At 41.7% G+C, this 19,213-nt stretch overlaps 1 protein-coding gene across 4 annotated transcripts in view; it reads right to left on the reverse strand.

Moving 5' to 3' along the window:
* Positions 1 to 18,758, reverse strand: part of MAP3K15 (mitogen-activated protein kinase kinase kinase 15) — an 81,025-nt gene extending 62,267 nt beyond the window's left edge. For all 4 annotated transcript variants that reach the window (XR_005952313.1, XM_041400003.1, XM_041400002.1 and 1 more), the window contains exon 1: positions 18,305 to 18,758. Coding sequence is in view for 3 of the 4 variants with exons in the window: in XM_041400003.1 (XP_041255937.1) it covers positions 18,305 to 18,620 (316 nt within the window). In the remaining variant the exon portion in view is untranslated. The remainder of the gene's footprint in view (positions 1 to 18,304) is intronic.
* Between the last annotated feature and the right edge of the window lie 455 nt (positions 18,759 to 19,213).

Raw genomic sequence — 19,213 nt, forward strand, 5'->3', positions numbered from 1 at the left:
TTATCCATATACACAGTCTGACTATAAAATGAAGCAAAATCTAAACATAGTTATGTCTTACAGTTATAACTTACTTTTGACAGCCCTAATGGATTTTTTTAAGTGTTCTGGGAATTCTGAAAACCTGGGCATCAAGCGGCAAAAGTTCTGGAAGGTGCTTTTCACATGGTTTGTCTGTTTGCTCAGGAAAACAAAAGAACTTTTGTAAAGTGGTAATTTCAGACTCGTGCTGTTTTAAAAACACAGAGCAACACCTCTAATTTTTGTTCTCAGACTGAGATTGTCATTTGCCTTTTACTTAGTTGTGGCATTATATCTGCAACAGTTTTATGTTATAAAGTGATTTACTAAAGAGAAAGGCCACCACACCCCAAAATGTGTGACTTCTCCTCCCACTAAGCAATATGGAAGGCAACCACGTAGAACCTAACAATTATAAAAGCCAGCAGTCTTAGAACCACAAACACAGAGGGGAAAGTCATACCTCTCTTTTGCATTTCCTCCTGTTTATTTGTCAAATCTTGCTTTGGAAACCAGTTTCACATCCTTCCTTGTGAAACTGCTCTGCTCAGTGAATGTGAATGCAGCCAGTGCTGAAGATGAACTATGTATTAGCTAAGCAGCAGCATTCTTGACTAAGGCAAGTTTGCTGTTAAATAACTTTCCTGAAAGGACTATGCAAATCCTGAGCTCTGCTATTACTAGGAAACAAAAAAACCTAAATTTTTCAGATGAGCCTTTCCACCACCCAGAATCATTGCTAACTGTAGCAATTCAAATGATTGCTTTGCTCCACTTAACACACAACACATCAACACTGACAAAGTCCCACCTCCAGAGACAATTCTGGCAACAGCTGTGTTAAGCAAAGTGGGCCAGCTGGTCTTTGCGTGGAAAGCAGACACAAGAAGGAGGAAGAGGAACAGCTGACAACTGAATGTGTTTCTAACCATAGCATTTGGGTGATGCTACAAAGTCCTTTCATGTGGCCCAGCAAGGCAGCTCCTCCTTCCTGTACACCTGAAAAGTCTGGAACACTCAAACTCAATCCTCAGCTCCCAGCACAAAAAGCTGAAATAATGCAGGTTTTAAACTACCAGAATGGTTAAAACTTACCAAGAAAGTTGTAGTGCTTACAGTCTGATTACATTCTGAAAGTGGAGGTAAGAAAGCTGGAACATTTTTTTTTTCCTATATAGATAACAGGAGTACCTCATACAGCCTCCAGTGAAAGTCCTGGGAGAACCCCCAGTGGCCTGAAATGGCACAGGAAGAGAGCACTTTTTGGAGAGCCATGCTGCAGGTGATGAAATGTGAAGTGCAAAGAAGCAGAAAACAGAATAATCCAGCATATCAAAAACAGAGGCACAGCTACAGCAATGTAGCTGGAGTGAAACTAGTGATGAATGCAACCAGCACAGCACCATGTACACAGAACCTGGTAGCATTTAACGTAGATAAAGAATACAAACCTGTATTTATTTTAAATATTTAGCGGAGTCATAACTAGAGAGAAACTTCTTGTTCTTGAGATCAGTTCTCACCTGTAATCTTTTGTCTTTTTAATTTCAAATTCTAGCTTTGGCAACATTTGAAAATTTTAGTCGTAGGCTATCTTAGCAGTATACGACATTACAACATTCACTGGCAATTCCTATCCAGCAAAATCAACCCTCAGATGATACTGTGAAAATCAGACAACCATGCAAAACAACAGAACAGATAAGACTGAGGGGCCAGTGCTCATATCTAGCTTTTGTATTTCTGTACAAAACCCCCCCTTTCATACAAACAACTCCTCAATAGGGTTACATTCAGACCTGAACATTGCAGCCAGTAATCATGTTAGTGCTGTGGTGTTACTTTACAGATACTGCATCTTTCATCTGTCCTCTGGTTCATGGAACACACACTAAAAATAGAATTAGAACATATTTTTCATGCTTCAGTGACATTTATTGCAACTCAGGAGAAACTAGTATCTAAACCAACTCATTTTTCTAAAACACTACAAAGTATTTGTGCCATACTTATAATTAATACATATTCCTTAATAGCTAAATGTCTGTTCCAAAAATTACATCACCCAAGAAACTACACTTTAGTTGAGAGGAACAGAATAAATTACAGCAGGTGAGCAACAATGCCAGTTCTGGGAGTTGATCTGTAGCCTGAGTTCTCATTTATTTTTATGATTTGGGGTTTTCTTATTCATTAGACACATAATCTGAGGCTTTTCAATTTTCTGCCCTGAAATTGCATATTAGGAACTATTCTGTTAAATGGAAGCAAGGACTCTTCCAAAAACCTTTGACTGCAAAAGCTTTAAGAATCATTTCAGAGACTTCTTAAATACTACTAAATACTATTAAATTCACAGCAAAACTAAGTTTCAAACAGGGCAAGACACTATTAAAAAATCAGGGAAATTCTACTGATCTAGAGAAGCAAAAATTGTGCCGATAGAATGCCTATGCTTATTACTTCTTTAACGGATCTTCAGGGAGAGTCTTTCAGACTCTGCCAAATCAGAATACAACCAGCACCCACAAGAACTGGCACAGGAAGAAAAGTAATGCAGTTAATGTAATACAGAGGCATCCAAGCTCAGAATGTGTTTTTAATGCTTTGCACAAGTATGAAAAAGAACAATATTGTATGATTGGAAACACCTGAAAATAACCTCTTTCAGAAGATAGCATAATTATGTGAATTTTTTGGTCTTTTTTTTTTTTTAACCGTTGGCAGTTTAGGGAAAGAAGGAAACAAAGACCTAATCCTCAAAGAACTCTTTTTGAAATATTGAATTGCAGAAGTTAGGAAATATATAATTCACTGTAAACAGTGCATGCCTAGGCTTAGAAATTGCTTAATATTTTCCATGACAAAGCTTTGCTTTCAGTCCTTTTTAACTTTGCCAGTCTTTGCTTCAGGTTGTTGGGTTTTGTTTCTTTCTTTTTTCTTTGAAGAGATTTAATTAAAACCAACTCAAGTCATTCTGAGACTGTATTAGAGAATTTATTTTTCTGGCCACTGTTAAACATCCTCTCATGCCAAATTAAGAAACTGTACTGCTTTCGAGCACCAAATCAGAAATTTGTCAGATGGGTGAAGAAGCAGTTTGGAAGTAACTCCTCTTAGCCCCAAGAAATGCTGCTTGTTCCAAAGAGAAGTTACCAGCAGTGAACTGGTCAGAGTCACAAAGGAGATGTTTGGTCTCAGATGAGCCTGTCATCACTGCCTTCACTGTCAGCCCAGAGAGAGCAAAAGCATCTTTCCAGCCCCATTCCCCTGATCTGTCAGAAGCCAGCTTCAGATGAATTGCAGCCCAGAAGTGCCAGTTTCTCTCCACTACCCATGGGGGGAGTCCAAGCAACTGCAAACACCTACACTGAAGGTGTTCAGTAGCACGACACCCCTTCCACAGAGCCTCACAGCTCTGCTTTGAAGGATTTCATTAACCACTAAGGCGTTTCAGGCAAGAATTAGATCATCTCAGCAGATGCTTCCCTGGATGCGTTCCCACCAGTTAACCAACAAAAATGGCCAATGGAGAAGGACTATAGATCTTTCTCATCAGTACTTTATTCACATTCTCTACCTGTGAGAGAGGAAGGACTGTCGCAATTCAAACCCCCACCTAAGATTTCCAGGGATATCTCAAACACCTAACTCTTGCTTGAGTCTTCCATAAATCAGGAGTTAATCTGTGAGTCCCAGTTTACAATGTTGTTTGTTTTGGCACTCAGTATTATACAACTGTGGGGATGACTGTTCTTTAAGAGGTGTTTGTGCATGCACTATCTCAGCCCAGGGTCTTTTCTCTTACTCATATAACCTGTTTAATTACATTGAAGCATTGACTATAACCTCCCCATCTATGGATGAAGTTTACAAATGAGTTAAATTTTCAGCAAGAATACCTTCAAGCCAAATATAAGCATTGCATTTCCCTGCAAGACAAAGTCATTAATATAAAAGCTACTAATAGACTTAACCTTCTATTTTCTTTTTTTTTCTTTTCATACCATAGCTTGTGAGGTTCCAGGAACAACACAACCTCAAGTGTGAGGGAGTTAACTCACAGTAGGGTGAGAGGTCGAAGTCAAAAAGATAATGTCCACACACACTGTCTCTAGAAACTCACAGCACAGATTCCTTTACACAGCCTCTCTTCCTTGAGGAAGGATTGTAAAAATTTACCCATTCTGGGACCACAGTCACAATCTTTAGTTACCAACCTCAATCATATCAGATGGATGCTGCCAAGATCTACACATTGGTAAGAAATTATTATAAAAGCTGTGACATGCACAAGAGATCGATACCTATACCATTTCTTTGTAAAACTACACTGGGTTCAAGATCCCAGGTTAGGAACTGAGAGAAATCTCATTGTTTGCATCTTAGCCTTTTCAGTGGTGTCGTGGCTCAGGCAGATGAATGCTTATGGATACCTGCAACTCCTACCTCTTTCACATGATCCACTGAGTCTCTCTCTCATTGTCCTGTTCTCCCCTTATCCATCAACCTATCCTTAACTTGGCAATTTCTGGCTCACTCAGCACTAGCACAGTAGCAGACAGAAGCTCTGTCACTGTAGCCAATCAGTCCTGTGAGCGCTATCAGCTACCAGCTTCACACTATTGTCCTGGTAAAGTACTTGAAGAAACCGTTAAACTTACAACAATTGAAAGAAATAACAGCAAAAAACTTAATTTCAGGACAACTCACTTTTTACATATTGTGTAACAAAATACATTTGCATCTGTAACTTAAAAATCCAGTTCTGTAAATAGTGAAAGACTCTAGGCTGAGATGGTATACACATCTCTTCAAATCATCCCCACTGAATTATAATCATATTTCGTGAGTGCCAAAACAAAGTACTTGCATTTAAAAATCACTGTTATTTAAATCTTGTAAATATGCACCCATCACAAGTAAAATGGGAAAAAAAGACAACTTAATGCAATTTGCTATTTCAGGCTGACATCAATCACTTGACCATGTACAGTGTAAAAAGCAAAAACTATTAATCACGACAAGTTTCAGGATAAACAATCCTTCCTTTATCTATACTGTGAAATAACCTATCACAGACTGATAGATAGATAGATAGATAGACAGACAGACAGATAGATATTCTGGCTACCTAACTATAGTCAAAATACACCGCAGAATCTTAACATTCTAATAAACTTTTTTAAACACAGCTTTGCTGGTTTTGGGTGAGATGAGTAAATTTTCTTTTTCTTTATTGCCCTTTTAAACCCTGTGGTCTCGTCCAAAGGGGTGCAGATTTTAAGAGATACACCTTTACATGACTGCAACCACGACTTGAGTTGTGTGTCACAAAAACTGCTTATAGCAGGAACCACTGGAGAAGCCTTACAAGAAGCAGTGCAAGTGCAGCAGTGGCCCAACCTGAGCTGGCCTTGGTGCCAATAACACAACACAAGCAACTTTTGCTTTATATGAAACTGTCCTTTTCTCTACCCACGAGTTGTTTCACTTTTACTCTTCCAGTTCTCTCTCCAAGCCTGCTGTTGAGGAAGGGAGGGAGTGGTGTTTAGCTGCCCGCTGGGATTACCCCATGAGAACAGCTCGCAGCAGACCAGTGACTGTGGAGTACGTGGGGAACAGAGCACTTCCCATCAGCCTCACTGGCTGCTGACTTAAGCAATGAGACCAGGACAGAGGCTGACAACATTGCAGGAATAAAAAGGGCATTATCATGGCTTAAGCAGCTGAATGCTTGCCCATGAAACTGAATTCCATACCTGCTTCTTCCTACCCATGGCTGCTGTGTGATGCTAGCCTAGTCACACAGACTGGGATTTCAGAGATGGGTTTGTTGACCATGCAGTAATTAAGATTCTGAATTTCAGAAGGAAAAAAAAAATACCCCACTGAAACAGAAACAGTGATTTTGAAAAACAGAGCCCTCATTTTAAAGGTATTTGGTAACAAACCAAATGCCTTCAGAGAGAAGAAAAATCCTAATATTTTGCCTAAGCAATTTACTATACCTTGGTATGACTTAGAACTTGAATAGTCTCTGATTCAGCATCTGCAGTCTTCCACCTGCAAAACAGCTAAGCATCTACAGAATGCCTGATTCATACCTCAAAAAGACAGGTATTTCCATTTTTCATTCAACCTCTATACACAAATGAACAGTAAAGAAGCATCATTTTAAGCTTCTCAAAGAGTATTTATATAATCCACACTTGTCTCCTTACTTTTTTGTTCACAGACGTAGACAAATGAAGATTCCAGAGGTTGCTCATTTCTTGCTTTAAATCTATGTATACAGAACACTGAAAAAACACTTATCAGTCACAGATGATCTGAAGACACATGTTCAATAATTTTCCCTATTTATATACTCTCACTATATTAGAAATTTTTATATAGATGCCAGACAGACATAATGAGTAACTGTCTCACATCATACATACTTTTCACTATGCCAACTCATTAAGAATAACACTATTTTCTAATTTTTTTCCATGAGACAAAGAACCTACTAACTCTACAGGACATTTTTCTGCCTGAGAAGAAAAGAAACAGCAGAGTAAATTAAAAGCAGGCAGTTCACACTTGCCTGCTGCACTAGTAGTGTGCCAAGGCTCACATGAAACCATTTCCACTACAGTGCACTAGAGTGGAGCCAGTCAGCTCCAGAGAGCAGGCAGAAAAAACACCCCAAGCCTGAACCTAATTTGAACCTTGCCTGTAATTGGAGGGGGAATGGGTCTGTGGAATGAGAAAAGTGAACTTTATTTAACTCCTGCACCTCTGCACTTCCTACACTGGGTCATCAAAGGCAATCAAAGGGAATGAAGTACAGAAATAAAAAAAAAAGTTACATAACTGGATAACCTGGCCTAAGTGAAATTAAAGAGTACGAAATTCAACGAGGAATGCTTTCTCCCCAGCTGCAGTCAAATCAATTTTTAGGCCAAGGAGGTTAGATAAGCTTTAACCTTTTAGACATTTATCCAAACTAAACCATTTGAGAATCACCCATCATTTAATGCTGAATACCTTGGCTGGGGAACATAAAAACCTGCTAAATCTGCACATCTCCCACAGGTCACACACTGGCCAACAACATATATTAAAAAAAAAAAAAAAAACTGGAGAAGTAAAATTATGCTGATCTTTATCTTATTACCAAAGAAATATAATAATAAGAAAAGTAATCAAAATACAAGGAACTAAAATAGAAAAAATATTTCAGCACACTAAAGCTCATAAGTCTGGGTTAAACTAAGACCTTATTCCTTCCTTTATTTAAAAATATAACACACCAAAAAAGAGACTTTCTTCGTCTGAATCTCTTATTTTTTCCCAACTATGTTTCTTAAAAACAAATATCATGAGACATCTCCATCATTAGCACTGGGAATTTTATGTACCAAACTGAGGTATCCCACCTCATAATTATACTATAGATTTCCTCTTTACATTGATGGATTCCCATACTGGCATTTAGGACCCACATAAAGCACAGTAAGTTATGCACAGAAAAAAATGTTATTTGAGGAAAGGCAGTATTATTAAAGTGCAAGTGCAGATAAAGTTTACATAAAGCCAGGGCATCATCTGTGAGCCAAGAGATTTGCACTCACATACAGATACTGAGTCCTTGACATAATAGTCCGGATGTTGGGCAGATGTGGATTCACTCTGCTATTTTTATCTTTCCTGTAAACAGTACAAGCTTTACGTGCCAGTCTAAAAGACTGGATGTGCTACTGAAAAAATCCTTATGTACCACTCAATGCTGTAGTTTAAAAAATTGGAAGATTGCATTAAAAAATGAGAGAAATCAATTTCAAGACACTATGTAGATATCAATAAAATCTAGAATTTTAGTAGAAGCTGGTCTTTCTAGAGTCATAGCCATTATCTACTAAGTCTTTAGCTATTCTACAAATACAGCACACTTCCAGCATGTAGACAGAGAACATTAAGCACGAACATGGACTGTTTGTTATCACAAGAGGGGAACCTATTCCCAAAGATCTTTATAGAATCAGATTAATATTAGTACTTCCAAATGGTGATTCAGACAAAATTAATCACATGAAACTGTGATTTTGCAACAAACCTCTAAACATGGTCTCCAGCATTTAGCAGGATGCGTTGCCTCAAAAACACAGAATGGTTTAGGTTGGAAGGGACCTTAAAGGTCATCTAGTTTCAACCCCTCTGATGTGGGCAGAGACACCTTCCACTAGTCCAGCTTCCTCAAGGCCCCATCCAACCTGGCCCTGAACACTTCCAGGGATGGGGCACCCACAGCTACTCTGGGCAGCCTGTATCAGAGTCTCGCCACCCTCACAGTAAAAAATTTCTTCCTTATATCAAATCTAAACCTGTCCCTAATATCTCATCATAGCAGAGGGAGAGAATCCCCCCCTCTCCCTGCTGGCCACGCTACTTTGGATGCAGCCCCGGGTGCAGTTGGCTCTCTGGGGTGCTGGGCCATGTTAAGTTTCTCATCCACCAATATCCCCAGGCTAACCTGTACCTTGTCATGGTAAGAAGATGCAAGAAAGTTTAGATTTAAGATGCTAAATTCTGAATATTCATCTTTAAAATTGTCCAAAATACCCAAGCTTACGAAAATTAACATGTTATTCTTCTCAAAATTTATATTATACCATCACAGAGGCACTACTGCAAAACTGGCAATCTGAAGAGGCATTAAAGGGTAAAATAAAATTTAAAATAATCAAACATTCTTTTTCTGACTTGATCACAAGGCAGAAAGTCAAGACAGCTTCTGGTTTTCCCAAAACAATATGAAGACTTATCTAGTTTTGATACTATAATAAGCAAAAAGCAAAGTTTATCAGTTCTACAATTTAATTATCATGAAATAATAAGAAATCTATCTCAACCATTTTCAGACATTCTGATTTGAATACTTTCTCCAGCTGACAACAACCCATAACTTGTCAGTTACCTTAAGCCTCATAAACAGCAGTAGTAAAAACAAGCACAGTGCCTGGCTTTGAGCTGGGTAATCATGTCCTCTTTTCAAACTGGGTTTAAAAAGACTGAAGCATACCAAATATCCAATGGCAAAGAAAATATCTGAAACAAATATCTCAGTTCCAGAGAAAGTGGAGCTGATACTGATAAGAGCTGACAGTTACTGTGTGAAACAGGATTGTGCACACAGAAGTTCTGCTAAGTAAGGCAGCCCAGTACCAAACAGTAACACCATTGTAAACATTAGCTTTTCTCCTGCAAATTTTTATTATCTACTAAGATTAGCACAACAGCAATGACTGGTCTAGCACTGTTAGAAAGCAACACACAGACAGAATACAGTCTTGTACTGTTTTAATTTACCAGTTCCCAACCCCAGGTTCACCTGGTCACTCTCCAAGCAAAGGCAAAACTAACAACGAATGTCTCCCTCGACACACAAATTAGCAAAAAGAAATTTCTTTATTCAGCTTCTGTGAGTGAAAGGCAGCAACAGTAGAGTTAATGCAGCTAATCTTCAGCTGAGTGAAATTATTATGGGCAGATATTTTCCTGCAATAGAAAAAACCTGCAGCTTTTCTGTGACTAAGGCAAAGCCACTTGATTAAGCACAATTTCTTGTGGCTGATGTAGCTACTAAATAGTTGTAAAAAAATTAAAGGGAAGGAGGGAGAAAGGACAGCAATGAAGTGGCAAATAATTCACTACCCCAAGTTTAAAAAAGTAACTTAGCTGTTACTTTCCCAACAAGTTTCATAGAATCTACCAGTGGTTTTGACTTGCTTGGAGGCATCAAAGCACCACTATTCATGGAAAGCATTGCCAGCACCAATAGGAAACTGAAGAATTTTAGAGAAAGCTCATTATCACGCTGATTTATGTGGAAGTTTGTTTGTTTTCCAGAACTAGTGCATTTTTGGCATACACTTCAAAAAGTTTAGAAATCATGCAATAAACACCTACCATGTGATAAACACTTTTCAAATTGTTGAGAGGCCCTCGACCACCCATGGCAGAGCTACAGTTCTGTGCATGAAAGGTTTTTTTACTGAACAGAAAAATAATCCACAAAATGCAAAGAATCCAGACTCACATCCCTCCAACATGACAAAAAAAAAAATTATAATGAAACAGGGTTAAAAAAGCACTTCAAGATTCTTCTCCTTGTGTTTGGCTTTAAAGAGATATTGAAGACTTTATAAACACAATTTAAGCATAAAAGCAGTATATACTAGAATAGACAGAGCTGAAATTTCTGCTGTGATCAACTGGAGTACTTACTTCCCTTACTGCTGGATTTAGCTGTATGATCCCACATCAGCAGAAGGCTAGGGATGTAGTCCTAGCAGTGTCATTACTGTTCCACTACATTTCAGATTTCTGCCTGTCATCACAGCCCACTGCAGTTAAAGAAAGACTGTGCTAACCAAGGCTGGGATCATACACCTTGAATAGAATAAAAGCTGGGGTACACATTTTAAAGTCATGAATTCCATTGGGCTTTGCGCTCCAAGACATAGCAGTTGTTCAACTACTGACTTAGACAAAACTTTAAATGCTCTGAAGTATTACCAAAGAATAGCTGAGGAGTCTCAATTCCACCACCTTGAACACTACAGCAGAATCACTGACCTCATCAGGCTGAGTACTACGAAGGACAAAAAAAGCATGAGTGGTTTCCCATGACACAGCGATCCAGTACTTGTGTCAGAATTCATGTCATCTCCTTACAGAGAAGTGATGCAATTTTTGCCCCTGGCACGTTTCTATAATCAGCCCAACCTTCCAGAAAAGGTGAAGATATTTGCAGCACTTCTGAAAGAAGACAGGTGAAATTATACTGTGAGCCATGTTTGACCCACTGGCTGCCCATTGAATCCCCCGACCTCAGCGGACACAGGAGCTCGGCTGTTTATATCCAGCCTGTGCCAGGGGGCAGGACAAAGCAACAGCTGCAAGCTCTCTCTTGGCTCAGCCTCAGGCACCCTTGTTGCTGTTCAAAGGTAGCCTGAGGCTAAAGCAACTCACAGCCCCCCTGAAGCACATGGCAACCCGAGCCTACTGTGTTCACAGATTTCACCTGCAAGTGGCAAACCACACTGAAGTCCTCCTAAGAAAGACCCTACATGCATCTCAGCTGCCAAATGTTAGCCACGTAACACCCTTGAACTGCTCCTCCACGTGCATGGAAGTAGCAGCATACCTTGAGTATCTCCAGAACACAAGTTTGCAGTCAAAGTTTGAATTTGAGGCTTGTGATGCTGACAAAAGATAGTTAGGCCACTGCATGTGACCCCCACACACAGCCCCACACCCTCCCCTTTTCTGCAGTCCCTGATGGCAATGGGGCTTGTTCCTAGGAATGGAACACCAGGTGAGTACTGCAGGAGGAACTGTGTGAATGCATAATTAATGCACTCCAGAGATGGGGGAGCCAACATATTCAGGACTGACTTTGGTGCACATTGGCCTGCAGAAGGGTATAAAATGCTGGCAGAGAATGGGTCAGCTGGTCTCCTGGTGTTGCAAGCAGCTTCCAGGTGGAGCCCCCTCCCAGCACGGAAGCCCACAGCCTGAAGATGGGAAACATTGATTTTTTGATAGTGAGTGAAAAACACAAAGATCCGGTCACATGCGGAGATAAATTCCAAAAGCAGCAACATAGGTGCTTTGTTGCTTTGGAATGGTGAACTCTCCAAGGCTAAAGACTGTTGACCTGTACTCTTCTAGCCAAACCTGCTTATATTATTAGCCTTTAGAAATAAACTGCTGACCAAATCTGAGATTAAGTGGACCTAGCCACACCTAAACTCCTCTGAGTTTAGAAAGCAAGGGGGTCTCACTGAAGCTCATAACTGGAGAGACCATGACCCTATGGCATTATTGTCTGTTTTAATAGATGATAGTTATTTACATATTACATTACAGCAGTATTTAGACATTGAATATTATAATTATTATTATAAATCAAATAATAATCATGCATATAACCACTATATCCTACTTCTTGTTCCTGGCCAAGTGCTCTTGACTACTCTGACACAAGTCCATCTTGAGGAAACTAAAACATCTTGAGTTCTCAGCTAGGTTTTGCACAAGTCCTTACAAGTCAGATGATCTTTACCTCAAGGCGAACCAGGAAATTACCTTTATTAGCCTGTAAAGGCTACCTTTTAACTAGCATGTGGAAGTGTGTTTAATTACTTACCTTTTAACTAGCATGTGCAAGTGTAATTTAACAATTAAAAAGGCAATGTATGATTACACTGATAAAGGAAAAGCATGACTGCAGAACTAATATGAGCTACCACATATCCACCATAATTTGTCTATTTTATGGAGGATGGAAATTAAAGCAATGTAATTAACCCACATAAGCAAGCACTTCCTTTATTTTTGTTTAACCTAATTATGAGACTGCAGGTCATAGAGAAATAATTCTTACACCTATGAAGAATATCCTACACACAGCACAGCAAGACTGAGCAAGCATGCAATCACTGCAAAGGATATGAGTGGCTGGGAGTCACTGAAAGTCAACTTGAAATGCAAAAAGGCAGAACCAGAGATCTGCTTGCCAGCATCTCACAGTCAAATGGCACAGCAGATTCCTTCAGAGCAACTTAGGGACTATATGAAAAATATGTTTGCATATAATTATTAAAAAAAAAAAAGAACCTTCAGAATTTGTGGACTGGTATGCATAGCCAGCACAGTTCTTTCCTCCTATCAGAGGGAAAAAAAACTCTATCAGAAGAACATTCACTGATATGAAGAATTCCAGAAAATGCTGCAAGTTTTATTAAAAAAATAAATTAAACAATATTAAAAACAAACAACCAAAACCCATTTTAACTGCAGTGTTTTCAAGGGCCATGTGACAATACCTGGTCTTCAGAACTAAGGCAGTTCAATAGATGCAGCTGTTCCTCTCTTCAGAATAATCTTACATGTTCAAATTTTTTAAGTCATTTGTAATGGTTGTAATGGGTATAAAAGCTTCTAAGTCTGTTTAGTGAGACTCAATATGACTTATAATCACACAGTGAAAAATATTACTTGCAGAGTAAGTTAAAAAAAAAAAAAAAAAAAAACAGAAACACAATCTGTGTTGCTTTTCATCCAGAACATGAGGTTTGAAAGGAAACCTAAGGAAAATGAAGGTGCACGAATTACACAATCACTCAACACAGAATTGAATTAACTAGGTTGGAAAAGACCTCTAAGATAATCAAACCAACTGTGTACTGTACTTCATCAAAAGCAGCGTGGCTGGCAAGTCAAGGGAGGGGATTCTCCCCATCTACTCTGCTTTTGTGAGACCCCACCTGGAGTGCCGCATCCAGCTCTGGGGTTTCCAGCGTAACAAGGCGGGGACCTGTTTGAGAGGCTCAAGAGGAGGAGTGTGAAGATGGTAAGAGGGCTGGAACACATCTCCCAGGAAGATGGGCTGAGAGGGCTGGGGCTGTTTAGCCTGGAGAAGAAAAGGCTCATAGAACCTTGCAGTACCTGAAGGAGGCTTCAAGAGAACTGGAGAGGGACCTTTTACAAAGGCCTGTAGTGACAGGGCAAGGGGGAATGGCTTTAAGATGAAAGAAGGCTGATTTACATTACTGTGAGGATAGTAAGACACTGAAACAGATTACACAGAGACGTTGTGGATACCCCATCCCTGGAAGTGTTCAAAGCCAGTCTGGACAAGGCTTTGAGCAACCTGGTTTAGTGAAAGGTGTCTCTGCCCATGTCAGAGGGGTTGAAACTGGAGGATCTTTAAGGTCCCTACCAACCTAAATGCTTTTATGACAATAACATACAGACCTGATGGTTGTTACTGTCGTTTAAAACTGGCCTCACACACTCGGATACAAAAGGACTACAACACTGGTATATTAAAGGGTTTTGTTATCAGAATATTTGGTTTGATGTCACAATGCAGAGCATTGCTGGAGACACCTGAAGTCGCTCTGGATGTGCAGCACCACACAGAGATAAAAGACCAAGTCCCAACAGCTCTGCTGTTGCACTAAAGCAGCACAATATCCAGCCCAGCTTCTTATCCACCACCTTCCTGTTCTGAAGATGGCTGGTTTGCTTCTCTTTGTACTTTTGTATTCTGTGGTGTATCTATATCTTGAGATTTAAAGCAAATACACCCCTAGCCATTGAGTGACCTGTGTGGGAAAAGAAAAGAAAGAAAATATTTTAAGTATTCTTCAGAAAAACAGCAAACCCTGCATGCTGAAGTAAGCATCAGAGCACTAACCCTTAACTCCACCACTGCTCACTGTCACACCCAGGGGCAAAGATAAACTGCAGCAGGAAGGTATGATGAAGTTTGTTTAAAAGTTATTGCCCTCACCTGTCATTCGTGTCAGAGACTGCACTCCCTGCAGCAGAGTCAGCAAGAGAAGCCATGCCTCCAGCTAAGCTACACGGGTTACCAGGCTGTATATTATCCTAAAGCAGTGACAAATGTTTACTGCACCTGATGCACTCAGCCTTCAGGCTGAAGAAGTTGAAACATCCCTGCCAATTCCAAAGTGGGGACACTGGCCTTCTGAGAGCAGAGGGTTTCAGGGCAGGCAGCTGAGGAACAGGCAATAATGATTTCCCCAGCAGGTGCCAGAGCCTGAAAATAAGGATCCAGAAAATTTAATTCCTCCTTCTCCTCTCACAGTGTAACATGAAGAAAAAGAGCTTCAGGATCAAGAAATCAGGGTTAAGAGTGGTTCAAGTATGGTACAGAAGTAAGGAGGATCCATGTTTCAGTCTCTGTTTGGGCTCACTCCCAAGTCCCAAGGCTCTGGATGAAGACAAGTCTGCAGAGACAAGCATTACACCATGCATTTTGGGGCTGCCTTATCACACAGGATATTGATTAGAGAAGTTCATATACAGCAAAACATCAGAAACAGACTTCAAAATATTCCCCTATACTCACAAATCATCTGGCAGTTCCCTGGATTGTCAGAGGAATACTCATTTATCTCAGGTCAGCATTTAGCTCTATATTTCTCAGTACACCACTCGCTCTCTAGCCTCTCTTCCTTTCAGCTGATTTTCATCCTGCTGACTGTATAATTTCTAAATGCTGTGGTCAAATGGTCAAAGAAATATGCTAGCCTCAAAACAGATTGCAGTACATCCCTCATGAGGGAAAAGGATGATTAGCTACAGAGACGGGATTTCATAAAACAAAATGGGAACATCCAAAACCTGTGTAACTGTACTTAGTACAGTCCTTCACTTAACACTGTAGTCAAACCCTACTGCCTGGCACTTCAGGCACTAAGATTTGATAGAGTTCTGAGCAGACAATGAAAAGCTACATTTTTTCTATTGAACATCACCCTTCCAGAGGTACAGGCCAGACATTTGACTTTGACATCATGTTTTCTTTCTTAGTACATTCAGAACAGAAAGATCCTTTGCAGCTATGAATCATTCTACCTGTAACATCACTATAGCCAAGTCACACTCACCTTTTCACTGTCTCTCAAGTGGTTTATGAATACACTACAGTGCCTACAGTTTGATTTTCTTCATGGGATAATTCTGGGGAATTCTAAAATTCTCAGTTAGCTCCAAGGCTTACTGTTCCTTGAGAAAATTACTTTTATTTTCTGCAAAAAAACTTCATGCCCTGTGCCCAGTTTTAGTTTAAAAATATTACCTTTCTTTCTTCCCAGAGATACAGTCAATGTATGCAGGCATGCTTGTTGCTCCTCTATTAGGTAGATATCATTGACCATTTTTGGAAAACATAAAGTACTTTGCTGACAGCTTGTTTCTAGCCCACACTGAGCAAAGAAATCCTATTTTTCTTTTACCAAGCTCTTATTTCACGACTTTTAAGTTTGCTCTCCCAAGTGCTGTAGTTCTCCTTTAGCAAAGCAAAACCTTAGAAAGGTGAGTGATTTCTTAAGATCAGGGTCACCTGCATTACCTGCAGGTCTGCAATATCTAACTAAAGGCCTAAGTCATGTTTCCATACACAATAAAATTTCAAATGATGGGAAGTCAGTAATGACTACACTCAAGGAAAAAAAACCACAAATACTCTGATTATGGAATTTAAGTGGGTTTGCAGCACTTTTCTCAGTGTTCTACTGAAATGCCATCTACCACAAAACCTGCCTGCAGACAGGGAAGAGGTTTCTGTTGAAGTTCTTTGTTGCACTCTGTCCTTAAAGTTTGCTGATTTTGTCACAAAAGGTACTTACAGATTCCTACTAAGTAAGGTAAATAAACTACTTTGCAGGGGCCTATCTAATGGCTGAGTAAAGGCTACAACTTCAGGCACAGTCAGGGAAAAAGGCTAATAAATAACATTTTTAACAAAGAGCCATTGACACAACTCACAATGAGATGGTCCCTTGGTCTTTGCTGCTCAGTCATTCAGCATTAGTAGATGGTTAAGGTTCCACTAGTAAAACAAGAGATGGCAACAGGCTAGCATCTCTTAGAGACCCCACCACTCATTACAAAGCAAGAGGAATTGCTTTCCAAGGTTCTGCTCCTCAACTACAGAAAGTAAAAATACACTGTAAGAGATATCTTCAGGATAGGAAACACCTGATTATCTTATTCAGGCAGCAATAAAACTTCTTCAGTTTTTTTTCTTTATAAAGTAAACACATGGGAACTTCCTAACACAAAGTTCATCATGAGCCATAGGAGTGTTCACATTAATGCTCATTCTTAATGGTGTTCTTCTTAAGAACTGAACAGATGCCAGCAATCCCAGGCATACATCACAAAACTGAGAAATTGTCCCCATGGCTGATCTCAAATTGTTGCTACTGGAAAGAAATCCACAAAAAGTCTATTTTAACAGTCTCATTTGGAACAATTCCAGATTATGAACTAGTCAATTACTTTTTAATTGAAAAAAAATCCCTGGATATAAGAGTGTTGAAGGTATATCCAGTAAAAGGCACCTTACTATTACAAAGTGGTATTAATCAGTGAGAAAATGACCTTGGTCCAACAAGATTACTTGAATCCAAAGTCTGCAAAGTTAGGGCACACTCACTTCAGAATGCAGTAATTTAAGAACCCCTTTTAAATAGCTGTTTCAGACTCTCAGTACAACGCACAGCAGGTGTGTGTCTAACACATTAATAGCATTATTAGTAGAAACAGAGGAATAATTTTGTGTTGATTAGTACATTATTCTTACCTTCAGAGTGGCTATAAAAGAAATTGCTAGGTTGTGTTTGTGTACTAAGACACACAAAGAATGTATTACATACTTGTCAACTTGCTAGAAGAGACATAACAAAAACCCCTGACTGGGAAAAAAAACTGACAAAAAAGGATGTGAAGTTCCTCAATATTTGGGTGACTTATTGTGATGAAATGGACTCATAATCACAGGAAAATTTAAAATAAGACTGAAGTTTTAGGAAATATTCTTTAACACATCTCATGAGCAAAACAAAGTTCTTATGAAAGATGAACTGTAAAGATGGACTTAAAGAGTACTTTCTATCTTTGGAGTTTGTAAATTTCCAGCATTTCCTTATGTTGGCTCATACAGATAGGAGAAAAAAGTTTGTCTGCATGCCAGCAAAATGTCCACATACTCACCTTGATTAGTTTATAATACCTGTTGGCTAAGAGGCTTCCAATGTGTGCTCAAAAAGCTCACAGTTCCCTGCCAAACCAGCCAGGTGTTTTTGAGGGGAGAAGGGACAGCAGCTTTCTTTTGAACCATCAGACAGACACCTGTCACCAGCTGGAATCTGAACAGGGTGGGCAATACCCACAAGTCTTCCTCAGGCCCCTTGTTCAGAGCAATACAGAGCAATACACTTTGTTCTCATACAATTTCACTGTCCAGTCTGAAGTGAGAGTGGTGAACATGAAGCCTCTGGCCAAGCCAGATCAGAGGTTGGCGTGTCTTCGTCCTGTGTCTCACTCTAAGCTCCTCATCAGGCTGGGAGCTGGAAGAGCGTTGTTAGCAAACCACCCCAGCAGGAGCTCGGCTATGCCTTAAGACTCGGGCCCACAGTCCTGCTGGGGCCACGCACCGTGGCGACTCAATGAACTCTTGCAAGAGCCTCAACTTCTTTCTCTCACCTTCTCCTGCTCCCTGTGCTGGACGCATTACACGAGGATCCCTTCGCACGCATCTCCCTGTCCCCCACCGCTTGCCAAGAGCCCCGCTCCCCCTATTCCCTGGCACCACCTTCACCGGCCGCGTCCCCGCACGACCCGGGAAGGCGGCGCGGGGCAGGCTCCAGCCCGAGCCCCCGCCCCGCGTCCCGCCTCAGCCCAGCCCGCTCACCCGCGTCGTAGAAGGCGTCCAGCACCGCCGTCTCGCCGAAGTCCAGCTCGCCGAAGTTGACGGTGCTGAGCTGGGCTCCCTCGGCCTCGCAGGCCCGCAGCAGGCACTGCCGCGCCCCGGCCTCGGGGCTCCGCGCCCCGGCGCCCGCCTTGGGCGGGTCGTTCAGCACGTACACGGCCCGCAGGCAGCGCGGCCGCGGGGCTGCCGAGCCCACCTCCGCCGCCTCCGTCTCCGCCGGGCCCCCGGCCGCCAGCTCCGGCTCCGCGCCGGGGGGCGCCGGCTCCGCGGCCGCGCCGCCGCTCACGGGGCTCTCCATAGCGGCGTCGAGGGACGAGGGGAGCGGGGGGCTGCCGGCAGGTGCTCAGGCGGGGCCGCGTCCCATCGCGAACAGCTGGGCAAACCCCCGGCGAGGCGGCTCTGTCCTCCTCGTGCCGGCCCTTCTGCCCGCGCTTCCCTCCGCTCCTGGGCCGGCGGGCACGGAGACGGGACGAGGCGAGTTGAAGGCGGCCGGCACGGAGCGGGGCTCGGCTCAGCCGGGCACCGCCCTCCCCGAACGAGACAGCCCGGGGAGCCCAGCGCGGAGTCCGGCTCCACCCCGCCGTGCCTTCCCGGGACAACGCGCCCGCTCCCGTCCGCGACCTCGGCGGCTCTGAGAGGCAGCGGCGCCGTCGGGGCGATCGCGCCCCGTTTATCACTTGCCCTGCCCGCCCCTCGCCGGCAGCAGCGCCCCCGCGCACCGCCCGCCGCTCCGCTGCCGTGGAGCGCAGGCAGCTGCTGCCCGTTTGTCTTCCCTCTGCTCCGTCGCAACTTCTCCCCTACTGAATCCCCCATCCAGTTGTGTACACGACTTTGACCGCATTTAGACTGTGTCAGAAGTTTGGGTAATAGTTCATCCTTAAATTCCTTCTC

Source organism: Onychostruthus taczanowskii, unplaced genomic scaffold (assembly GCF_017590055.1).
Source record: "Onychostruthus taczanowskii isolate IOZ18803 unplaced genomic scaffold, ASM1759005v1 scaffold17, whole genome shotgun sequence".
Lineage (NCBI taxonomy): Eukaryota > Metazoa > Chordata > Aves > Passeriformes > Passeridae > Onychostruthus > Onychostruthus taczanowskii.